The following is a 21,884-nucleotide window of genomic DNA, read 5'->3' as shown; positions in this document are numbered from 1 at the left end:
GTTATACAAAAATTAAATATAACTCTGTTTTTATTGAAATTAATTTTTATTTTCAAAATAATAATAATTCAATTACCAAATTCACCACATCTTGTTCCATTTTTTTCTTCAATCAAATCAGTACATAATCTCCATCTGTTAAAACAAAAATAAATATACATGTATACAACTAAAAATTATTTATGTTGAAGTAATAAAAATATAAATTATATAGACTACAACATTTTTGTAAAAAAGTAGAATTACCTTGTAAAAAGAATTGCAATGTCAAATTTTTCTAAAATGTTAGTTTTTTCGATATCCTCATTTAACTGTTGAAGTATAAATTTAGCTGAAGCCCATCCGGTAAGAGGTACTCCTGAAGTATATTTTCCATACTCGGTCTGTTAAATAATCAAATAATTAAAGTGTTTATTTTTCTTAATTCATTGTTAATTTATAAAAATAAAATTAAATCATATACAAGTAATCAAATTAACCTCGAAATTTAGTATTTTAGCTATTTGAATACGAACTGGTGGATCTTGCAGCAAAGTAACGTATTCATTTACAGCTTTCCAATATGACATGAAATACTTCTTTATATTAACGTTGATACCATATTTCCTTGATAAAAAAAAATAATAACAAGTAATTAATTTTTCAGTTATGTATTTAATATACAAGTTTGTTAAAACATTGATCTATGTAAAAGTTAATTCAATTTGTGTGATAATAACTGATGAATCACATTTTATTAAAACTTACACGAAAAGATTTTTATCGATCACGACTAATACTCTTACAGAAACTACTTTTGTCATGTTCCAAGGAGTACTTCCAAATGGAAGAGCTTCTTCATCCCCTAAAATTTTGTATTATATTAAAAGGAAATATTGTTTTCTATTGACAAAAATATACGATAATGATATTCTACAAATTTAAATTAAAATAGAGGCAATAAGTCAAAATAACATTGTTAATAATTGGCTATAAATTGTTATAGGAATTATAAAATTACCTTGAGATGATGGAATCAAAAAACTGATCATAGTAATAGTTATGATTAATAACAATGAAAAATTAACACAACCGCTTGAGTTCTTCATCTTTTTTTTTTCTTGGTAATACCTATTTAATTTTTAAATAATTATCTGACATACATCCTCACGTCTTTTGGCAATATTAAATTCTATCAAGAGACTCGGTAAATTTTATATATATATAGACGAATAAAGTGGAGCAAGCGCAAGAGCTTACCGGATTTAATTTATTTTTAAATCATGTTTTTGTGATACCATTATTTTTTATTCATTTTATATCCTTTTAATTATTAATAAAAAAAAAAAAAAAAAACTGTTTTTGCATATCAATCCTATTTTTTATTTGAACAATGTATGATATACGAAGAATTAGTCGAATTTTTTGTTTTTCAGACAGTATAATTTTTTATATGTAAATAATATTATTTTATCAAATAGAATAAATATAAGAGAACATAATTTTGTGATGTTGTTTTCAATTTTTTTTTCCTCTTATTTTTGATTTATTACATGTTCAAATAATTTTAGAGTAATAACATGATGAAGATGATGATGATGATGATGATGACATGTACATTACGTATAGATATTTTTTAACAGGATTTTTTGAGATATAGATATAAAGTCGGCCAAAAATATTACATAATAAAATGATTATAATTATTATTAGTTAAACAAAATGAGTGGAATAAACAACTAAAGTATTTATCTTGGCAAGAAAAAAATATTTTGTATCTTAAAATATGTTATATGGATGTATGGATTTATTTCTAGCACTTTCTTTATTTCGTTATTTAATCATTAATAATATTCAAATAAAAAAAAAAATTAAGGTCAAATTTAAAAGACGCACAATATATATAGTTATTTATTTATTTAATTTCCAACAGTTGCACAACCAATTACATGAATTTTCCACAAGTTTCAATACCTAAATTTAATTTACATTATAAATCATATATTTGCAGTGTGTTTTTCTTTATTCATATTCTATGATTACATTTTAGTATCTTTAAGTTGTACATATTTTAAAAAATTGCTTATTCTTCATTTTTTATATAAAATGATAATTTAAAGAATTTTTTTAAAACAATCTTTATGATGACCACAGGTTTCTAGACTTTACGACATGCTCCAAATAAACACCGCTAGAAAAAAAAAGAAATATATATCAATTTTTATCATAATTAATATATCTAGTATAGATTTGATTTGAATTTAATGAAAAGATTGAATTAATTCTTATGAAACATGTGTATCTATAATCTATATATATAAATACCTTATTAATTCCACACCATGATCCTTCAAGAGCAGGTGGTGCTATTTCATTTGGTTGACATAATGAATCTTTTAATTTACAAACCATAGCTTGACAATTTCGTTCATCGTACTGAAATTATAATTATATTTAATATGAATGTCATTAAAAGAATTTTAGTGTTTTTTATACAATATACTGTAACATAATAATAATGCAAAAGTAATTTACATAACATGGAACATCCTTAGTTTTTATTTGACAAAAATGGTCTAATGACAGCAACTCTCCTGGCATCGAAGTATTTTCGAAAACATTATCCTTACGTGTTATTGTTGTCCTTATGAAGTATCAATAAATCGAAAAGTTAAAAAAAAAAAAAAAATTGTGTATAATATGACATTAAATTGATTTTAATTTCATGTAATTTTATTTATTATAATAATTTTAATATTAAAACCTGTATTTTAGGTGATTACGAATCGCAGTTATACTACAATTTGACCATTGAAATTTAAATTTTCGCCAGATAGGTTTAGGTGCCATTATATAAGAATCTTGAGGTTTACACTTTTCAGCACCTGGTGAGCCATCAGTTGGTGCACCCAAGCTTTAATTTTATAATTAAAAATATTTTCGCAAATTATATTTACATTCAACGTAATATTATATTTTAAAATAATAAATACAACTTGCGAGTGTGCCACTTACTATGAACCAATTAAAAATAATGTATCCCAAATTCCTTGATATGTTAATCCATCATCATTAATGACACCGACAAGGCCCTTCGTTGGTACGTCATGATAGATATCATGTTCATCTTCTAATGCAAGCTTGCCATTTTCTATTAAACAAGTTTAATTAATTTTATTATAAAGTTATATAAAAAAATATTTGATGAGTAATGTTATTGTTTGTTAATTAAAATATTAATAATTTAATTACCAAATTCATCACATCTAATTTTTTTTTTATCTTCAATAAAAGTGCTACACAATTTCCATCTGTTGAAACATAAAAATTTATCACAGAATTTAATAAATTTATTCTATACATATAAATAAATAAGTGCTGTCAGTTTGCATCAAAAAATTTATTATATACAATAGGAATAATGTTACCTTGTAAAAAGAATTGCAATGTCGAATTCTTCTAAAATGTTAGTATTTTCGATATCCTTGTTTAACTGTTGCAGTATATATTTTGCTGAAGCCCATCCGGTAGGAGGTACTCCTGCAGCATATTTCCCATACTCGGTCTGTTAAATAATCAAATAGTTTAAGTGTTTTTTTTTCTTTTTTTCTAAATTAATTGTTACTTGTCAAAATTAAAATTAAACCATATACAAGTATCAAATTGACCTTGAATTTTAGTATTTCAGCTATTTGAATACGAACTGGTGGATCTTGCAGCAATGTAACGTATTCATTTACAGCTTTCCAATATGGCATAAAATACATTTTTAAATTAGCGTTAATACCAGATGTCCTTTAAAAATAAATAAAGACAACTAATTAATTTTACTAATTTTAACTAATTAATTTGTTGAAACATTGATGCATGTAAAAGTTATTTTAATTTATAACTGATGAATCATCGAATCACCTGTTTTTATTATTTAAACTTACACAATGATACTTTCATCAATCACGACTAATATTCTTACAGAAACTACTGTCATGTTCCAAGGAGTACTTCCAAATGGAATTGCTTCCTCATCACCTAAAATTTTGTATTATATTTAAAATAATATTGTTTTCTACTGTAATAATAATTATAAAATTACCTTGAGATGATGGAATCAATAAAATCATCATAGTTATGATTGATAACAATGAAAAATTATTAAAAACTTTTGAATTCTTCATCTTTTTTTTTTTTTTTTTTTGTTTTTTAATCTATTAATATGTATACTTGCTTCTTTTCTTAATAGTATTTAATTTTTAAAACATTATGTGACATTAAATCGTCACGTCTCTTGGCAATAATGAATCTTATCGAAAGACTCAGTAAGTTTTTTATATAGTGGAACAGGCACGAGTGCTTACTGGATTTAATTTATTTGTGATAATAACTCATGTTTTTATGATATCTTCATTTTTTATCTATTTTATATCTTCTTAATTATTCATGAAATAAAACTCGGTACTGGTATATACATCTGTATTGCTTTTTCTAGAATAAAAAAAAATAAAATAAATATCAAAGATAATATTGTCAAGAAATTATCAATTTTTTTTTTCTTATATTTTTGATTTATTATATTTAAACAATTTTTGAGTTATAAAATGTAAATTTTTTATATATTAAAAAAAAAAAAAAAAAAAAAAAACACAATTTATAAATATAATTATAATTTTAAGAATAACATTTCCTTATTCTAAATAATAAATAAATAAAATGAAACAAGAAAAAAACATTATAATAATTATATTTTTTAATTTTATTTAATTTTAATTTTAGCAATCATGACAACACATGTTGCGACCTCTCATTGTTATCAATGGACCTGAATCATGTTCCAGCAACTGATAATCTTTCAACACTTTGCTGGTGATAATAATTTCTAAACACACATTATTTCTACGTTTTTTTGTTACATCAGCAGCACAAACAAGTGTTGTACTTGTTATACCAGTTCGACAAAGCATTAATGTTTCAAGTCTCGTTGCATTTTCAATAACTCTCATGATACCAACATCAGTTACATTTGGACACCAGTTACACCTCAGTATTTTTAATTTATACATATCCTTAAACATTTCATCTCCAACATTATCAACATCAACAACGTAAAGTGTTTCAAGATTTTCTAATTTTGATAATTCATTTAAAGCATCACTCGTTACATTTTTACATGACTGAATATATAAATGTTTTAATTTTTTACAGCTATTTCCAATATTAATAATAACATCATCATTTATATTTTCAATTCTACGAATATCTAAATATTCTAAATTTTTTAAATTCGTTAATTTTACAAGAACATTTCCAGATATATTTTGACAACGAGATATATTTAAATACGCAAGTTTTTTGAGTTTATCAGTAATATCAGTAAATACATCATCTTGAACACTCTGTAAATTTTGTAAATTTAAATGTTCCAAGTTATCTAAATTTGATAATTGTTTAAGAGCATTATTAGAAACATTTTTACAATTAATTATGCTCAAGTAATTTAAATGTTTTGATTCATTTGAAATGTTAATTATAAAATCATCAAAATTTTTCATTGATTCAAGTGTCAATAGTTCCAACTTTGGAAGATTTAATATTAACGAAATATTTCCTTCAAATGTACAACAATCAAATTCAAGTCCCATTAATGTTTTTCTATTTGATATTTCCTTTATGGCATTGTCATCTAGCTTGAACATTTTAAGTGATAAATGACAAAGATTATTGAATCGTTCCAATGACTGAAAATTAATTTTAACAGCTATTAATATACATTCAATAATCAATTGATAATATCAATTTTAAAAATAAAAAAAAATTATAAATTTTTAATAATATTATTTATTTAAATATTGGCATGATAATAATTTTTTTTCAAGACTTACTTTTGGAAAATAATGAAGACATCTACTTGATGACAGAGTGCCTTTATCAGTCAATAATAAAATTTGATTAATTTCATTTGAAAGACTAGATAATATTTTAGTCATGTCAACTGGTTCATCTCTTCTTGGACCAAGTACTGAGTCAGTTCTAACAGTAAGACTTTTTAATTTTGTCATACTGGTAAATGCATCAATAAAATCATCTTCATTTATGTAATTTAAATGAAATTCAAATTGCTCTAAATTTTTACAATATTTACTAATTGTTGGCATTATTGTTGAATCACAATTTTCTTCAATCATTAATTTATTCAAATTTATACCACAATTTTTAAGTATCAATTCAATATCTTCTTGAGATAAATTATAAACATATCGAATATCATCAAAATTAATTTCATTGATATCATTCCATGCCAATTCACTATTATTTCTCCAATCGTCACAATCTGTTGATAAATTAATTATTAATATTTAATTTATTAATTTTATATATTTTTTAAATTGATACTTACCAAGTATAAGACGAATTTTTCTTACTGATTCCTCGAGATCATCATAATAATTAATTGGCGTGGTGTTGATGATTTTTTTTTCAACAAATGTATCATTTTCAGTTTTTGATTTAAGCTGTACGTTAATCATTTCATCAATAATATATTTTTTTTTTAATTTTGATTTTGATGATCCCATTGTTTATTTACTTGTGTATTTAATTGTTCACCTGAATAATTATAAAGAGTAATTTTTTTTTATGTAATATATATAAACAAAATTAATACAATTTATTATTAAATAATTTAATATTTTGTATAATATTTACTTACGTGAATAATATGTAGAATAAAAAAATACAATACAATATATTTATTAATTTTTAATGCACGTGGCGATGTATAGTTAATGGATGTCAATGATATTATGTGAGTTGGACACACCTAATGAGTAGTGTGGAGGTGTGTTATCATTGGAAAAAATGAAAAAAAAAAAAACAGTGTTATCTGAATGACTCATTTATATCCCCAGGGTTTAAAACTATTTTTCGGTAAAAATAATAATAGTAGTATAATAATTAAATATGTTGAATGAAAAAGTGGATGAATGATTTGAGAACCATTAGCCAAAAAAAAAATAAATATTCACCCGCGTATATGTAAAATCTACAATTTTTTTTTTTTTGCGGAAAAAAAACACTTGTTGCCGCGAGAAATGATTCAAATAATTTAATTTTAAACAAGAGGAAATGCCATTTTTTTTTTTAGTTCTTGATATGTATATAGTGCGCTGTGTATCATATTGTTATTATTATTTTTTTTAATGTTGTTAATAACCTAACCTTCCTATAAAAGCGTGTATCTACATTCTACACTTGACGTAAACAACAAGTCAACAAATATTTTATATAAATAATATAACAAGTAAGTTATTCAATTAATAAAGTGTGTAATTAATAAAATAACTTGTGTTAATTAATGATTTTTTAAAATATCAATTTGTAGAATTACATAATGTCAAGCTGGAAAAAAGCAGCCAAAACTGGCCAAAAAACTCATCGAGAACGACATCAACCAGAAGCAAGAAACTTTTTGGGTATTTTAGAAAAAAAAAAAGATTACAAGCTTCGTGCAAATGATTATAATGAAAAACAAGCTGCCTTGAAACTTTTACGTAAACGTGCACAAAATAAAAATCCAGATGAATTTTATTTTCACATGATTAATTCGAAAATCGATCATGGTGGTGTGCACAGAGAAAAAGATAAAAAAGAAGAACACACACCAGAACAAATTAAATTAATGGAAACACAAGATCTCAAGTATGTTGCTTACAAAAGACATTTAGAAGCTAAAAAAATTGAAAAATTACAGAGTCAATTACATCTACTTGATGCAGCAAATGTTACGAAAAATCAACATATATTTTTTGTTGATGATGCTAAAGAAGAAAAAAATTTTGATCTTGCTACAAAACTAGACACTCATCCAGATTTATTAAATAGACGTACCAACAGACCAAGATTATCACGTATCAAAGACTTGAAATTACCTGATTTGAGTCAAGCAACTATTGCTAAATTTGAGCAACAAAAACACATGAGCTATACAGAATTACGTAAACGTATTGATCGTGAAAATGCGCTTACTGTTGTACAAGAAAAACTTGAAGCAAGACGAGCCATTAAAGAAAAAAGAATCACCAGACCAAAAACAATACGTCAAGGAAGTCAACAACATGCTCCAATTTATAAATGGCCATATGAACGTAAACGATAATAATTGTAATTTATCAGTTAAATATAATATTATTTGTTATATCAATTTAAAATCTCATTTTTTTTTTTATTTATTAATTTAGTATATGTAATGATGAAGGAAGTTTGAACTAGTTGATAATCCATAATACGAAATAAATGTTTTTTTTTTTTTTTTAATAATAAATTCATATCGTTCATTGAATCACCTATTTACATTGTTTAAAATCATCTAATCAAATATTTAAACTCTTCTTGCTTTTCTTGGTCGAAGTGGTGTCCATGTAACTCTAGTACTATCTGTAACTGATATTATATCCATGCCTCCCATTTGAAGTCCTTTCAATGCAGCCTATAAACAAAATTAATATAATAATTTTAAATAATATCCTCAATTTTTTTAATAAATCAATGTCTATACTATTTAATTGATCAACTTACAGCACGACCAGGACCAATACCTCTCACACGAACTCTGACAGTTTTAAATCCTTGATCCAATGCTTTCTATTTTAAATAATTAAAATTACTCATTTAATTTAAACAAAATATAGCTTGCTTAAATAAAAAAAAATATCTTACGTGACTCAAACTAATTGCAGTTGCTTGTGCAGCAATATTTGTTCCTTTTCTTGCATGTTTATATCCTTCACATCCACAACTATTAAATACTTTTGCAAGACCTATTTATATCAAAGAAAAAAACAGCCATTAAAATTTATTACTCAACAAAATTTACTAAATAAATTAATAGAATAAATAATTAAATTACCTGATGCAAGATTAACAGACATTAATGTGTTGTTTTTAGTGCATTTAATATTGATAATTGGAATATCTTTGAATGGTATACCATTGAATAGCTTGTTTGGTGTATGCTCATCAGGAAAAATACCATCTCTAAAAAAAAAATAATAATTTCGTCAGTTTGAATTAAATTGTTATTATAAAAAAAAAATAATGACTTACTGTGTCAAGATGCTGTCAATATCAATGACTCTTTCTCCATCAGTTCCATCATCTTTTTTTGGCTGAGCTTTTATTAATGCTCTTTTATCTTCTTTAAGATGAAGAGAGGTTAGAGAAAATTTTCTAACATTTACTAAATAATTTTGTTGTTGTAATTGACATGATAAAGATTGTTTAATTGTATTATTGACAATTGTATGTTTTGCTAATGTTAACACTTGTTTTAGCATCTTATTTATTTATTTATATTTATTTAACACAAGTAGTACAACACTTATGATCAAAACAACAAATGCAATTTGTTGTCTCTCTTTCTCTCTCTCTCTTTTTATTTGTTAAAGTCAATTTTTACCGACTGAAAATTTAAGGTTATAAACTGCACAGTCTATAGTTTTGTAAATATTTAGTTTTATAATTTTTTAGTTAATTAACAATTATAAAAAATGATTAATATTTTGTCAATTGTTAATAGAAGAATACCAACATTATTTAAAATACACAGATCAATAATAATCAACAATTTTCAAACCCCTAAAAACAATTACCACTTTAATTGTTTATCAAAAATTAAAAATCCTCAATTAATAAATAAAACAAATCAATTAACTGCTATTGATAAATTTAAAATTCATACTGGCAATGAATACTCAAATCCAAGTTTTTTTTCGACACAAGAAAAAATAATATTTGGTATGTAATTTTTAATTTTTTTTTTTTTATAATATAATGTTTACATTTAATAAAAATAATTTTTCATTATAGGTTTATCAGTGCTTATTATAGCTAGTGGAGCACTTATTTATATTTGTCGTTTAGAAAGAGATCCACTTAGTGGAACATATCAATTTATTTGGGACAATGACAAACGTATTGATGGAAAAGGTGGTGAACTTATTTATGAAAAAGTAAGTTGTTTAATTGTTAGACTGTTAATTATTTTAAAAAATAATATTTAAATTATCATTTTAGGTATTAGAGCGTTATAATGATAATATATTACCAGCTAGTCATTCAAGTTATGGTGGAGTTATGAAAATATTAAATAAATTGATTGAAGAAAATAAACAACATTCAGCATTAAAAAATTATGATTGGAAATTACACATCATTGAGTCTGATGAAGGTGGTGCTTTTTTTGTTCCAGTAAGTATCTTTATTTTTTTAAATAAAAAGCTATTAATATTATTGTCTTTTTAATCAACTTAATAGTACTGAAATTTATTAATAATTTTTCAACAAACAGGGTGGTAAAATTTTCATTGCAACTGGTTTATTAAAAATAGCTGATGATGATATTAAAATTAAATTTATTCTGGCACATTTAATGGCTCACATGGCTATGAAACATAAGGTAATATTAAAAAAATAATCATTTAATAATTAATAAAATTTTTGTATTATATTTTTGATTTATATTATTTATTATTCATGTTACAGAATTGCAAAAAAACTCAAACAATGTATCTTCGACTGCTGAGTAATTTTTGATTTATATTATTATTTAAAAAAAATAAAATTAATTTTATGAAAATATAAATTGAGTAACTTAATTATTGTGCATTTAAAAATATAAAAAATATAATTTAAATAATGACAGTTAAATTATTGTTATTTTGCAAAGCTGGTGGTAAACGACTTGGAAAAAATTTTGATCTATCATTTGAATCAGGTGAATGTAAAATAATTGTTTCAAAATTTTCATAAGTTAAAGATTCACGTGATTGTTGATTTGCCAAAGGTTTTGGTGTTGTCATTGCTCCAGGTATAGCAGGCATTCCTGGACTACTTGTTGCTGGTACAGCTAGAGTTGTCATTCCCATTGTTGGAACTTTTGGAGGCATAGATCCTTGACCTGGTGGTGACATTCCTCCTGTTGGCATGGCCATTGTCATAGGTTTTTGGGTCGTTGTCATTCCCATAGCTCCTTGACCTGGTGGTGACATGCCTCCTGTTAGCATAGCCATAGGTTTTTGTGTCGTTGTCATTCCCATTTGAGCACCAGGCATTGTTCCTGGTTTTGGACTTTCTGTTGGCATCATCATTGACATAGGTTTTTGTGTTGTTGTTAGTCCCATTTGACCACCAGACATTGTTACTGGCTTCATTGTTGTCATGGTTGTTCCAATTTGTTGACCACCAATTGGTAGTATCAATAAATTACCCTGATTTGGTGTTATCATAATTCCTCCTGCCATTATTCCAGTTGGAATTTTAGTTGTTGATGATAATTCTGTTGATATACTTATACATGTATAAGTTAATTTCCATTCTTGACTTTTACTTGTTATATCAAGTCTTGGACATACTGTTAATGATCTTGGAAATGAATTTAATTCAAGTATATTTATACAGACACTTGAAAATAATGCACCAGGTACTTTGCTACATATTTTATTTGGTCTAAATGCTAAAAATAAATTCAACAATAAAATATTATCATACTGTAAGTTTTTTTTTAAATTGTTTTGTCAACTCACTTGATATTGTTGCAGCTTTAACAATAAATGAATTCAAAGACATCTCAACATTTAGACCATTTTGTGTATACATAAAATTAGCACAAACTAAATAAATAAAAAATTAATAAATCAATTCATTTAAAATTATTGATATTTTAATTTAAAAATATCAATTTAATACTTACGATTTTTTTGAGTCAAAGAATACATTAGTGTTACCATTTGACAACAATTACAAAGATTGACATTTGGACAAGAACATCTCAACTCACCAACTGAACTTGTCTTGCGAATTAAAAATGATTTTGGTCCCATTGATATAGCAAAAGGCTTATCAATGTTATCATATTTTTTAGCTTCAATATTCCAATAATTAAAAATACAGAAAATGAAAATTATGAATAAAAAATTCTTCATTTTTTTACACACAATTATTTATAAATTATACAAATAAATAATATTTAAATTTATTTAAATAAACTTCCTGAAAAATGCTCGCTCTCTCGTCTGTTTAAATTTGTAATGTGACTGAATAATTTACTGAATTTTTTTCATGGACAGTTGGACATTTGAAACAGGAGATAATTACCACCGGCAAGTGACAAAACATTTGTTATCATGTGAAAGTTTATATCCTGTTTTTTCAATAATAATTTTATGAAATAATTGATCATAAAAATATTTTGAAAATGTGAATAATTATATTTTTTAAAAATGAAAGTTTAAATTTTTTTAAATACAATAATAACTACTAGCACTAATCATGTTTTTTTTTTTTTTTTGATATCTATATTTACATTTTTACAATTTATCAAAGATATTTATCAGCAAATCCAATGATTAGCTCAGCTAAAAATATACGAATAAATAATTTAATATAAATCATACGTAAATGGTTAGTTAAATAATTAAAGTACGATAACATAATTTAATTTTAAACTTGAATCAAAATATTATATTTTTAATTTGATAATATTATTATCAAATAAAATATAAACTTCATAATGAAAGATAGTCATCATCATCTTCTTCTTCTTCATCTTCTTCATCATCGTCATCATCATAATCATCACTCTCATCCTCTGGTACCTGAGGAAAATATTCAATATGTCCTAATCCACCACCATCTTCTGGTTTAACAACAGCAACTCCATTTGATCCCAATCTCAAACAATCCAATCCCACCTAAAATATAATAATCATAAAAAATAAATAACTAATATTTATTTAAAAAAAAAAAAAAACTTGATAATGATGATGATGATTCACCTTGAATACCGTTGTATCACTAAACTTTCCTTCCATACTAACACAAGCATGCACATTACGACCTTGAAAATAAATATTATAAAATCTAACACAAGCTCTAACACTTGGTATTCTTGGTACTGGTACACAAATTGGTCTTGGATTTTTTCCTGATACTGTTCTTGTATATAATACTCTTTCATTCATTGATAATTTTGCAGTAAAACTAAATTCATCTGGATCATATGTTACATCAACACATGCTCTTTGTTTCCATGTGTCCATTAAAAATTTTGAACAACATGTACAAATACCATTACCACAATAACATCTTCCTCTTTTTTCTGTTGTTGGCTTGATTGTTGTTGTTGTATTTAAATTTACCTGCCTCAAGGTATTTTTAAAATCCATTAATTTTAATGATGAATCATTAAATTTTTTAGTACTAATTAAATGAAAACTTAAATAAATTATTGTTAATAATAAAAATTTATTTATCTTCATGACTAGATTTATTTTTTTTTAAATATTTGAAAGTGATATTTTTATTATTTATAAATTATTCAAAGATGTTTTGAACCTTCTTAGTCAAGATTTTAAATACAACTGAATTTTTAAAAACGATTGACCCAGTTTATCAAGTGAAATTCAGGTTTACTTCCACTTGTCGCATAAATATATCTTTTTTTTTTTTTAAATTTTATTTTCTTTTTTTATGACTTTCCAATTTATTTATTTATTTATCTATTTATTTAGCTACCTTAATAACAAATAATAATTAAATAATTTAATTTTTATTCGTAGATCAGTCAATTTTTAATGTACCAATTTGATTTTCTTGTTCAATTGTTAAACCAGTATCATAAGTTATATTATAATCATTTTCAAAATTAACATGATCATATGGTTCTTTTGAAAATTGTATTTGAAGTGGTATTTGATAGCCAGTTGTATTTGTAAATGGTTTTGATAAAAATAATTCACCCTGTCCAATTCTTATACAATCGAAATGTAGTACAAGTATTGGCCATCCAGCAATTCTCGTTTCGAAATCAATGCAGATATTTAATACTGAATTTAACACAACTATATCATATAGTCTAACACAAAATGTTATTATTGGAAAAAAATATAGTGGTAAACAAAATGGTGGTGGATTTCTTGCTGTAAAAAACAAAATGAAATATTAATTTTTTATTAATATGATAAATTTATTTAATGATAATATTACCTGTTAAACGATTACGAATCATAACTCTTTCATCCATTAACAAATGAAAATCAAGAGCAAATTCTTCTGGTACAACTGTCATGTTTGTACACATGGTACTATTTAATTTAATAAAATCAATTTTCATACCAGCACAACATCCACATGTTAAATTAAAACATGAACATGGTAAACCAGTTGAATAAATTTTTAATGGTCTTGTTGTTAATTTATCAGTTTCATTTATTGATAATTTTAATGGCTCATTATTTTTTAAATCATAGTAAATTGAATTTAATGATGATAAACCTAAAAAATAATAAAATAATATAATTATTATCTATCCTGATTATTTTGATGATGATTGAACAACTACTCACCTGGAAATTTAACAATTTCTAATTTTAAATTTTCATTATGTTGATGCTCCTGTCCACTTATCATCAATGTCAAATTAAATAATATTAAACAACACAATTTTATTTTACACATTATAGATAAAAATTTTAAAAAAAATGTTCTTTACGTTGGAAGATTTAACACTTGAATGATATTGATTAACATGAAATTCACGAATGAAAATTATCTTTATGCAAAAATAACTTTCCAAAGATTTTTTTACTTGTTATTTTTATTATTTTTTAATTTGGAATCTTCCAAGGATCCGCCTTTTGACCCACATCTTAAATACCGTTATATGGTATTTTTTTTTTTCAAACATGACACTCAGCAAACATGCTTTTTATTTTTTGGAAATAGGTATAAAATGAAAATAATCAAACGAAACTTTCATTTTAAATATGTAATTTGTTATTTTATTAATATTTAATTACAATGTCAAATAAATTACTAAATAATTAATACAATTTTTTTTTTTTTTTTAAATATTGAATGGCTGATAAATAGTGTTTTTTAATTATTATTTTTTTTTAAATAAATAAATTATTATTATATTAAATATTACATTGAGATAGCTTACATTGAGAGGTAGACAACCCATTTAAATAACAAAACAAAAAAATTTTGATTAATCGATGAAAATTTAAAAAAAAAAATAATAAAATTATATAATAATGTTTTTTAAATAATATTATAAATAAATTATCTTTATATAATCAATAATATTGAGCAGAATTTTTCATTTTTTTTCAAGTCCAGTTTTTTTTTCATAAAATCTAAATTTATAAATTACTTTTTATTATTTTTTGTTTTGATTTATTTCTTTGTTTAAAAATAATTTAAAGTCGCATTACTTTACTCTGTCGTGATCTTCCATGATTAATATGCCTACCTCTTGCCATAAATTCAGCAAGATTCATACCATAATCAGCATCATCATCTTCTGGTTTTGATGCCATATTATCAGCAACTTTATCGCTTATTTTATCATTAATTTTTATTTTATTATTATTGTTATTTTTATTTTTATTATTATCAGTACCAACAATTGCATTTATTGCAGCATTAACTTCTTGTTCTTCACTGTCATCATCAAGACTATCTAATATATCAGCTTCTTCCTCGTCATCATCATCATTATCTGGTTTATTTGTTTCTCCAACTTCAACATTTTCATCTTTTTCTTCTTCATTACTCTTATCTTCATTTTCTTCATCATCATCATCATCATTATCCTCGATTGATTCAGTTTCTTCATCATCAGTTAAACCAACTAATTCACCAAGATCAATAATATCATTGTTATTTGTTGGTGTAACTTGTTGTACTGGTGTTGAATCAGCCTTTGTTGGTTTTATCAATGGTTTTTGTTTGTCATTTTCAATTTTATTTAAATTACTTGATCCTGCACTTGCTTTTTTATGTGTACCAAGAATTATTTTTTTAACAACCATTGCTGGTATTTCAGGTTTTGCTGTTACAATATCAACAACACTTTCTGATCCTTTTATTGGTTTTTCTTCAATTTTTTCTGATATAAAAGTTGTAGTTTCAAGTGTTGATTCTGTTGGATTACTTGTATCAGTTGTGCTTGATTCTTCAGTTACTAAACCATCACCAACTTCTTTTGGTGTTGTATTATCAAATGTTTGTTCAGTTGTTATATCATTATCCTGATGTACTGTTGTTGTTTCTAATGCAATTTCTGTTGTTATTTCAGGAGTTTTTTCTGGAATTTTTTCTGTTATTGTTTCTTGTTTTTTATCTGGAATTTTTTCTGTTTTATTATCTTGTTTTTTATCTGGTTTATTAGTTGTTGCTTTTGGTGGTTGTTGAGTTGTTGTTGTTTTTGTTGTTGATGATGTTGATGTTGTAATTACTGGTTTTTTATTATTTGCTGTTGATGTTGATGATGGTGCTGATACAGCAGGTTGTTTTGTAACAGTTGAAATGATAAATGGTGATGTTGTTGTTGTTGATGATGGTTTTTTCTTATTATCATCGCCACCAGTAAAGAAATCAAATATTTCACTAATATCACCAAGACCAAGATCATCATCATCATCTTCATCGTCATCATCTTCATCCTCATCAGTATCTGGTTTTTGTGGTGTTTCAACATTATCTTTAACTGGTGCTTCACTGTCATCTGAATCTTCATCGTCATCATCTTCATCATCATCATCATCATCATCGTCATCATCAACAAAACTGAAATAATCATCATCATCATCAGCAGCTGGTTTTGGTGATGTTGCTATTATTGGAAAATCTTCAGCTGGAAGTTGTTTTATTCCTTCTTGACCAAAACGAAAACAGCTAACTCGTACTGCTGCTTCAACATCACCACCAGATTTTAATTCAAGACCAAGACAAGCTTTAAATTGATTATTTTCTTCACGTTTTATTGAATAAACTTTAGCACAAAAGTCACTAAAACCACCTGGTAATGGTATGCAAATTGGTGCTGGTGATTTACCTTGAAAAAAAAATTTGTTTTTAATTAATCGTAGTCAAATTATTATTTTGTTAAAGATAAAATTGAAAAATAAAAATTACCCTTAATAACTCTTGTTGCTAATTCTCTTCCTCCATATTTTAATTGTACTTTAAGACTGTTATTTTCAACATATTTTAATACTGCACATCCTAAAAAAGAAAAAAAAAGAAAAATTTGTTAATAATTTATTTTAAAAATATATATTTTATAATTTTTATGTAAAATTACCTTCATTTTTTAATATATTAATACCAATTAAAGGAAATGCACGACAACATGTACATTCAATTCCATCACATTGACAATATTTGTTGACATTTTCAGTTGCATCTTTAAGTGACATCAATGACACACCTATGTTTTTATCATTGTTTAATGATTTTGCTATTTGTCTTGGTTTATCTCCATTACGTTCTAAATAACAATGAATAGTTTATTTTTAGTTATTTCTATACAATATTTATTTTCAAGTAATATAATAGAACAAAAAAAAAATTTAAATAACTTACCAATGACTCTTCCATATGCACCAAATGCAATGATAAGAAATATCAATAGTAATTCACAAACCGTTGACAAACGCATTATTAAGCTTATTGTTAAAACCCTTAAACAAAAGAATAAATTATTTTTAAATGAAAAATATAAAACAACAATAAAAAATAGAAAAAGAATAGCAAAAAAAAAAAATATATATATATAATTTATTGATGATAAGACAAATTCGAAATCGAAATTAGACAATTTTATAAATTTTCGATCGAAAAAAAAAAATAAAAAAATAATTAAAATAATAATAATTAATCCATAAAAAAAAAAAATAAAACAATAGTCAAATAATATTTAAACAATTAAAAAAATTAATCGAAATTAAATTTCTAAAAATTAGAAATTCGAAAAAAAAAGAAAATATCTATAAAATAAAATTTAAAAATTATTTACAACAATGTAAAAATTAAAAATAAACATACTATTATTATCTTTACAGTTGAGAGACTTTAAACAATAAAATAATATATATCACTTAATTTATTTATAATTTTTTATGAACAAAAAAAAATAATAATAAAAATACTACAAATTATTTCAAGTAGCCACTTGTTAAAATCACTGTAACCAAAAGAAAATTATATAAAAAAGGATTTAAAAAAAATAATAATAAAAAAGAAACTCTGTTATTGCGGGGGAAGGATGTGGTTAAAACCCCCCTTAAAAAAATAAGATATTTTTATATTTTTATTACTGGTTGACCTACATCACGGTCACGGTCAAAGCCGTTCATTCCAACAACTCTTTGATATACCTACTATATATACCTGTCTATCGTTCTTATATATATTGCCCCCATAAACATTATATGTCCAATGTTAACGAATCCATTATGGAAAAGTTAAAATTCTTTAAATGGTCATGCTACTTTTTTTTTTTTTTATTTAAATATAAAAAATACATAAAACGTGCAGTTATTTTTAACAAAACAACTTCCTCAACTTGTAATATGCTAATCATCATTTTATCAAATTAATCTATCAAATAAATTGTTTAAAAAAAAAAAAAAAGCAAATATCAACAAAACAAATTTAAAAAAAAAATTATTTTACTTACAAAATTTAGAAGAGGATGTAATTATTTTTATATTTATTTTTTGAATTTTTTTTATCTTTTGATTTTTTTTTTTTTTTTTTGCTGGAAACACAGGTTAATTGTTTTTTTATTTTCAATTTTTTTTTTTTTTTTTTTTCGAGCTAACAATTTAACTCTTAATCTTACGGAGGCCAATGTCCAACTGAAGATGCCGCCCAGTTGTCCCCCACCGTAGACAACACATGAAGAATCTAAAAGTCGGTCAAATTTACCTCCACCGTAATTTTTAAAATTCCCCCCAATATTTAATATTCTAATGTATATTTTATATTTAATATAAAAATACAAGATTGATATTTATTTTTTGAAATAATAAATATAATAAATAAATTGTAAATTTTTTATTATACTATCATTAATATCTCGTTAGATGAATAATTATTTACATTTGAAATAATTATACAAAATTTATATTGTTGTTTTGTTTTTTTTTTCACAATTTTTTTTTCTTATTGGAGCAACATAAAGTAACAAGTAATGATAGGTTATTTGGAAAGGTAATTTAATGTGTTTTATGTGAATGAATAGAAAATAGATGCTAAAAAAAGAAATAAAAAATATAATTTTGTATTTTTAAATTTGAAAGATTGAAGCTTGTGTATTATGCCAAAGAGTCGCCTCAACCTTTCTCCGGTCAGTGGGTCGAAGAAAGTTGACATTCAAAGGCTGTTTACCTTGAAATGTACACAATGACTAGTCGAAAAAAAATGTTTAATCATTTTTTTATTTTAGATAATAAAAAACAATGTATAAATAAATTTTTTTTACATAGAAAATATAATATTATCATCAATCGCAAGTCCAATCAACATGAAAAAAAACATCATTTTTTATTTGTAATTTAATTGACTGTTTAAAGGATTTAACAAGTAAATTAAATTTTATAAAAAAAATGATAAGTTATAATAAAAATAAGCTCAATATTTTAAACAAATAATTTAATAATTATTATTAAATTAAAATTTTAGAAAAATTTAAAAAACAACATATTGAATTTCGAAAAAAAAACTTCGAAATTTGAATTTTTATAAATTCTTCTTCATCATAGATAGCTATATAGAAAAAAATACCTGTTCTAATGGAAAAAAAAACTCATTTACATTTAAAAAAAAAAAAAAACTTGTATGAACAAAGAAAAGAAAAAATATTTTTAAATAATTATGATGATAAAAAAAAAAAAAAATCAAAAATTATAGAAAAAGGAATAAGAAAGGATCGTAGGTCTTTGAATGTGATGATTCTTTGGGAGTATCATTTGGTACTACCGGGTTTAAAGAGGAAGGGGGTCACCCGGTAACCCAGTTAAAGTTCTTTGCCCCTGAGGGACTTATTATGATGCCCCATACAGTTTCAAATATCTCCCACCATAATAACATTGAGAATAATATCAGCCAATCATCATACAACTTTTATACATTCGAAAAGATTCATTTCAACTAAAGATTCATTTCATTGCTAACATTTTAAAAGTGTTGCATTGGTAAAACGTCCCGGTAACTTGCTGCCAGATTTGTGCTTATACCTTTGTCAGATACGGGCCCCCCTTTTTTTCTTTTTTTTTTTTTTATTTACATTTTACAACGTTATCACCTCAATAATAATTGAAAATTTAAATTTTTTTCCTTCTTTTCGATTTCACCTTTCATTTTTATTATTATCATTTTTTTTTTATTTTTCCCTTCAAATTTATAAACAATATTAACACAAGTTTTTCAGTTGTTCTCTGGCGCGCGGGCGCACCAGTATATTTCATTTATTCAAAAACAAAAAAATAAAAAAAAAAACAGTTTTTATAAATAATTAAAAAATATTATCAATTATATTTTTAAAATTTTTTTAAATATATTTTTGGACTATTTAGTCTTTAAAATATGGCAGTGAAATTATTACTTGTGCTTTCTCTTGCTGTCGTTGCAGTCTCCTCAGCCGGAATACTCGGTGAGTTTAATAAATAAAATTAATATAATAATTAAATATCATGTAGCGTATTTATTTATTAATCCACGTTGTGAATATATTATAAATAATTATTTATAAAATATTCCGCAAGTGTTATTATGTGCATCGTATATAAATTTTGATACAAATGATTTTGTTTTTTTTTTTTATTTTATCAGAGACACTTTTGTCATGGGATCTTAATGATACTGAAGGAAGATCAACAGCACCACAACCAAAATGTCTTAATCAAGCTAATGGATATTTGTGTTGTGTTGATATTGTATTTACTCCTGGTATCAAAGCAAGACCAGCTTGTGTTAATATTAATCAAAAAAATAATAATGTTACATTAAATCTCAGCTATGGTGATAATCCCGTTCACAATGCAACCATTAAAATTGGTTAGAAAAATTTATATTAAATTATTATTATTATTATATATTTATAATTATTAATATTTGTTTTTATTTTTTTTTTCTCAAATTTAAATATAAATTTTGTAGATGATGCTGCTAATAAACCAACATGTATGAATGTACTTGCTAATTTTGGTGATTTTGCTTATCTTTGTGCTAAATTTACAACAGTTACACGTCAAGAAAGTGGTCATACTGGTTGTCTTGTTATAGAGCCAGTATTGGTAGAACCACTAGATATTTATTCAATGGGTTGTTTTAAATTTGATGGAGGAGTTAAACAAGTTGATGCTCCACTGTTAGTTAAAATTTTGATAATTTAAAAAATTTAATTTAATTTTTTCTTTATAAAAAATGTATATTTATTTTAATTTTATAGAAGTATTGAGCAAGCATCAAATTCATCAAAAAGTACAGATTCAACAACACAAGATGATGAGGATGATGATGATAGTTTAAATACTGATGAATTATTTGCAGTTGTATCAGAAAGTGCTGAACAAGGTCTTGCATTATTTTCAAGATGGCTTGGAATTAAATTAAATGATAAAATAAATTCAACAACAAATAAAGCTAATGAAGATATTAAAAAAAAAGATGAACAAAATTTATCAACAACAATAAAAACAACATCAAGATCTGGACGTGGTATGGTACTTGATAATAATCCAGCTAATGAAGATAAAAGTGATGAACGTTTTAAACAACTATTAAGTGCACAAGATAATATATTAAAAGAACCAGAAATGATTGGTAATAGTGATGGTAAAAAAACGACATTTGTATTTTCACAAATACCAGATACTACAAATGTACAACAAAAAAATATCCTACCAGTTGTACCGAGGGAATCAAGAAGAGGTGGACGAGCATACAATATTCATCAACACATTAATGAAATTTAATTTAATTTTTAATTATTATTACTTGCTATTTTTAATTAATTATCATAATTATTATTATTAATTATTCATATTATTTTTTTTTTTTTT

At 24.2% G+C, this 21,884-nt stretch overlaps 9 protein-coding genes across 11 annotated transcripts; 3 read left to right on the top strand and 6 right to left on the bottom strand.

Moving 5' to 3' along the window:
• Positions 1-4,745: 4,745 nt before the first annotated feature.
• On the bottom strand, positions 4,746-6,032 carry LOC122851021 (F-box/LRR-repeat protein fbxl-1-like). The gene is made up of 4 exons (XM_044150069.1): positions 5,856-6,032; positions 5,594-5,711; positions 5,202-5,404; positions 4,746-5,147 (listed from the first exon to the last, which is right to left on the bottom strand). The coding sequence occupies exons 1-4, from the start codon at positions 6,030-6,032 to the stop codon at positions 4,746-4,748; spliced, it is 900 nt and encodes a 299-aa protein (XP_044006004.1).
• Positions 6,033-7,192: 1,160 nt separating this feature from the next.
• On the top strand, positions 7,193-8,245 carry LOC122852628 (probable U3 small nucleolar RNA-associated protein 11). The gene is made up of 2 exons (XM_044152527.1): positions 7,193-7,273; positions 7,355-8,245. Exon 2 carries the CDS (start codon positions 7,364-7,366, stop codon positions 8,126-8,128), a length of 765 nt encoding a protein of 254 aa, XP_044008462.1. The 5' UTR covers positions 7,193-7,273; positions 7,355-7,363; the 3' UTR covers positions 8,129-8,245.
• LOC122852630 (28S ribosomal protein S11, mitochondrial) lies at positions 8,244-9,324 on the bottom strand. The gene is made up of 5 exons (XM_044152529.1): positions 9,076-9,324; positions 8,879-9,006; positions 8,689-8,789; positions 8,548-8,613; positions 8,244-8,458 (listed from the first exon to the last, which is right to left on the bottom strand). Exons 1-5 carry the CDS (start codon positions 9,303-9,305, stop codon positions 8,351-8,353), a joined length of 633 nt encoding a protein of 210 aa, XP_044008464.1. The 5' UTR covers positions 9,306-9,324; the 3' UTR covers positions 8,244-8,350.
• A 57-nt stretch (positions 9,325-9,381) lies between these two features.
• On the top strand, positions 9,382-10,637 carry LOC122852629 (mitochondrial metalloendopeptidase OMA1-like). The gene is made up of 5 exons (XM_044152528.1): positions 9,382-9,765; positions 9,838-9,980; positions 10,045-10,218; positions 10,319-10,426; positions 10,513-10,637. The coding sequence occupies exons 1-5, from the start codon at positions 9,519-9,521 to the stop codon at positions 10,561-10,563; spliced, it is 723 nt and encodes a 240-aa protein (XP_044008463.1). The 5' UTR covers positions 9,382-9,518; the 3' UTR covers positions 10,564-10,637.
• An 8-nt stretch (positions 10,638-10,645) lies between these two features.
• Positions 10,646-11,965, bottom strand: LOC122852627 (protein FAM186A-like). Its single transcript, XM_044152526.1, has 3 exons — positions 11,720-11,965; positions 11,553-11,639; positions 10,646-11,482 (listed from the first exon to the last, which is right to left on the bottom strand). Exons 1-3 carry the CDS (start codon positions 11,949-11,951, stop codon positions 10,659-10,661), a joined length of 1,143 nt encoding a protein of 380 aa, XP_044008461.1. The 5' UTR covers positions 11,952-11,965; the 3' UTR covers positions 10,646-10,658.
• Positions 11,966-12,533: 568 nt separating this feature from the next.
• LOC122851020 lies at positions 12,534-13,240 on the bottom strand. The gene is made up of 2 exons (XM_044150068.1): positions 12,804-13,240; positions 12,534-12,719 (listed from the first exon to the last, which is right to left on the bottom strand). The coding sequence occupies exons 1-2, from the start codon at positions 13,191-13,193 to the stop codon at positions 12,534-12,536; spliced, it is 576 nt and encodes a 191-aa protein (XP_044006003.1). The 5' UTR covers positions 13,194-13,240.
• A 10-nt stretch (positions 13,241-13,250) lies between these two features.
• LOC122852631 lies at positions 13,251-14,206 on the bottom strand. The gene is made up of 2 exons (XM_044152530.1): positions 14,014-14,206; positions 13,251-13,946 (listed from the first exon to the last, which is right to left on the bottom strand). The coding sequence occupies exons 1-2, from the start codon at positions 14,138-14,140 to the stop codon at positions 13,588-13,590; spliced, it is 486 nt and encodes a 161-aa protein (XP_044008465.1). The 5' UTR covers positions 14,141-14,206; the 3' UTR covers positions 13,251-13,587.
• A 955-nt stretch (positions 14,207-15,161) lies between these two features.
• LOC122852626 (bromodomain adjacent to zinc finger domain protein 2B-like) lies at positions 15,162-18,679 on the bottom strand. 3 transcript variants are annotated; one of them, XM_044152525.1, is made up of 5 exons: positions 18,497-18,679; positions 17,401-17,498; positions 17,120-17,305; positions 16,951-17,040; positions 15,162-16,870 (listed from the first exon to the last, which is right to left on the bottom strand). In XM_044152525.1, the coding sequence occupies exons 2-5, from the start codon at positions 17,474-17,476 to the stop codon at positions 15,231-15,233; spliced, it is 1,992 nt and encodes a 663-aa protein (XP_044008460.1). In that variant the 5' UTR covers positions 17,477-17,498; positions 18,497-18,679; the 3' UTR covers positions 15,162-15,230. The 3 variants fall into 3 exon arrangements, with proteins under 3 accessions (XP_044008460.1, XP_044008458.1, XP_044008459.1); XM_044152523.1 differs by lacking the exon at positions 18,497-18,679 and adding an exon at positions 18,147-18,165; XM_044152524.1 differs by lacking the exon at positions 18,497-18,679 and adding an exon at positions 17,863-17,908.
• Positions 18,680-19,970: 1,291 nt separating this feature from the next.
• On the top strand, positions 19,971-21,860 carry LOC122852625. The gene is made up of 4 exons (XM_044152522.1): positions 19,971-20,473; positions 20,653-20,877; positions 20,980-21,190; positions 21,272-21,860. Exons 1-4 carry the CDS (start codon positions 20,407-20,409, stop codon positions 21,795-21,797), a joined length of 1,029 nt encoding a protein of 342 aa, XP_044008457.1. The 5' UTR covers positions 19,971-20,406; the 3' UTR covers positions 21,798-21,860.
• Positions 21,861-21,884: the final 24 nt, after the last annotated feature.

Source organism: Aphidius gifuensis, linkage group LG3 (assembly GCF_014905175.1).
Source record: "Aphidius gifuensis isolate YNYX2018 linkage group LG3, ASM1490517v1, whole genome shotgun sequence".
Taxonomy (NCBI): Eukaryota; Metazoa; Arthropoda; class Insecta; order Hymenoptera; family Braconidae; genus Aphidius; species Aphidius gifuensis.
The sequence above is the reverse complement of the archived record's forward strand: the minus strand, read 5'-3'. Positions and strand labels throughout refer to the sequence as shown.

Coding starts and splice junctions, on each gene's coding strand:
- LOC122851021 (XM_044150069.1), bottom strand. CDS start 6,032: ATGACAAAATTAAAAAGTCTTACTGTTAGAACTGACTCAGTACTTGGT. Junction 5,712..5,855: donor GTCTTCATTATTTTCCAAAA/GTAAGTCTTGAA, acceptor ATTAATTTTCAG/TCATTGGAACGATTCAATAA. Junction 5,405..5,593: donor GGGACTTGAATTTGATTGTT/GTACATTTGAAG, acceptor TATCAAATTTAG/ATAACTTGGAACATTTAAAT.
- LOC122852628 (XM_044152527.1), top strand. CDS start 7,364: ATGTCAAGCTGGAAAAAAGCAGCCAAAACTGGCCAAAAAACTCATCGA.
- LOC122852630 (XM_044152529.1), bottom strand. CDS start 9,305: ATGCTAAAACAAGTGTTAACATTAGCAAAACATACAATTGTCAATAAT. Junction 9,007..9,075: donor ATTGACAGCATCTTGACACA/GTAAGTCATTAT, acceptor TTTTTTTTTTAG/AGATGGTATTTTTCCTGATG. Junction 8,790..8,878: donor GTCTGTTAATCTTGCATCAG/GTAATTTAATTA, acceptor TGATATAAATAG/GTCTTGCAAAAGTATTTAAT.
- LOC122852629 (XM_044152528.1), top strand. CDS start 9,519: ATGATTAATATTTTGTCAATTGTTAATAGAAGAATACCAACATTATTT. Junction 9,981..10,044: donor GTGAACTTATTTATGAAAAA/GTAAGTTGTTTA, acceptor TTATCATTTTAG/GTATTAGAGCGTTATAATGA. Junction 10,219..10,318: donor GTGGTGCTTTTTTTGTTCCA/GTAAGTATCTTT, acceptor TTCAACAAACAG/GGTGGTAAAATTTTCATTGC.
- LOC122852627 (XM_044152526.1), bottom strand. CDS start 11,951: ATGAAGAATTTTTTATTCATAATTTTCATTTTCTGTATTTTTAATTAT. Junction 11,640..11,719: donor TTCTTTGACTCAAAAAAATC/GTAAGTATTAAA, acceptor TTATTTATTTAG/TTTGTGCTAATTTTATGTAT. Junction 11,483..11,552: donor TAAAGCTGCAACAATATCAA/GTGAGTTGACAA, acceptor ATTTATTTTTAG/CATTTAGACCAAATAAAATA.
- LOC122851020 (XM_044150068.1), bottom strand. CDS start 13,193: ATGGATTTTAAAAATACCTTGAGGCAGGTAAATTTAAATACAACAACA. Junction 12,720..12,803: donor GTGATACAACGGTATTCAAG/GTGAATCATCAT, acceptor ATTATATTTTAG/GTGGGATTGGATTGTTTGAG.
- LOC122852631 (XM_044152530.1), bottom strand. CDS start 14,140: ATGAAAATTGATTTTATTAAATTAAATAGTACCATGTGTACAAACATG. Junction 13,947..14,013: donor GATTCGTAATCGTTTAACAG/GTAATATTATCA, acceptor TGTTTTTTACAG/CAAGAAATCCACCACCATTT.
- LOC122852626 (XM_044152523.1), bottom strand. Junction 17,306..17,400: donor TGCATATGGAAGAGTCATTG/GTAAGTTATTTA, acceptor ATTGTTATTTAG/AACGTAATGGAGATAAACCA. Junction 16,871..16,950: donor AGCAACAAGAGTTATTAAGG/GTAATTTTTATT, acceptor TTTTTTTTCAAG/GTAAATCACCAGCACCAATT.
- LOC122852625 (XM_044152522.1), top strand. CDS start 20,407: ATGGCAGTGAAATTATTACTTGTGCTTTCTCTTGCTGTCGTTGCAGTC. Junction 20,474..20,652: donor CTCCTCAGCCGGAATACTCG/GTGAGTTTAATA, acceptor TTATTTTATCAG/AGACACTTTTGTCATGGGAT. Junction 21,191..21,271: donor AAACAAGTTGATGCTCCACT/GTTAGTTAAAAT, acceptor TTAATTTTATAG/AAGTATTGAGCAAGCATCAA.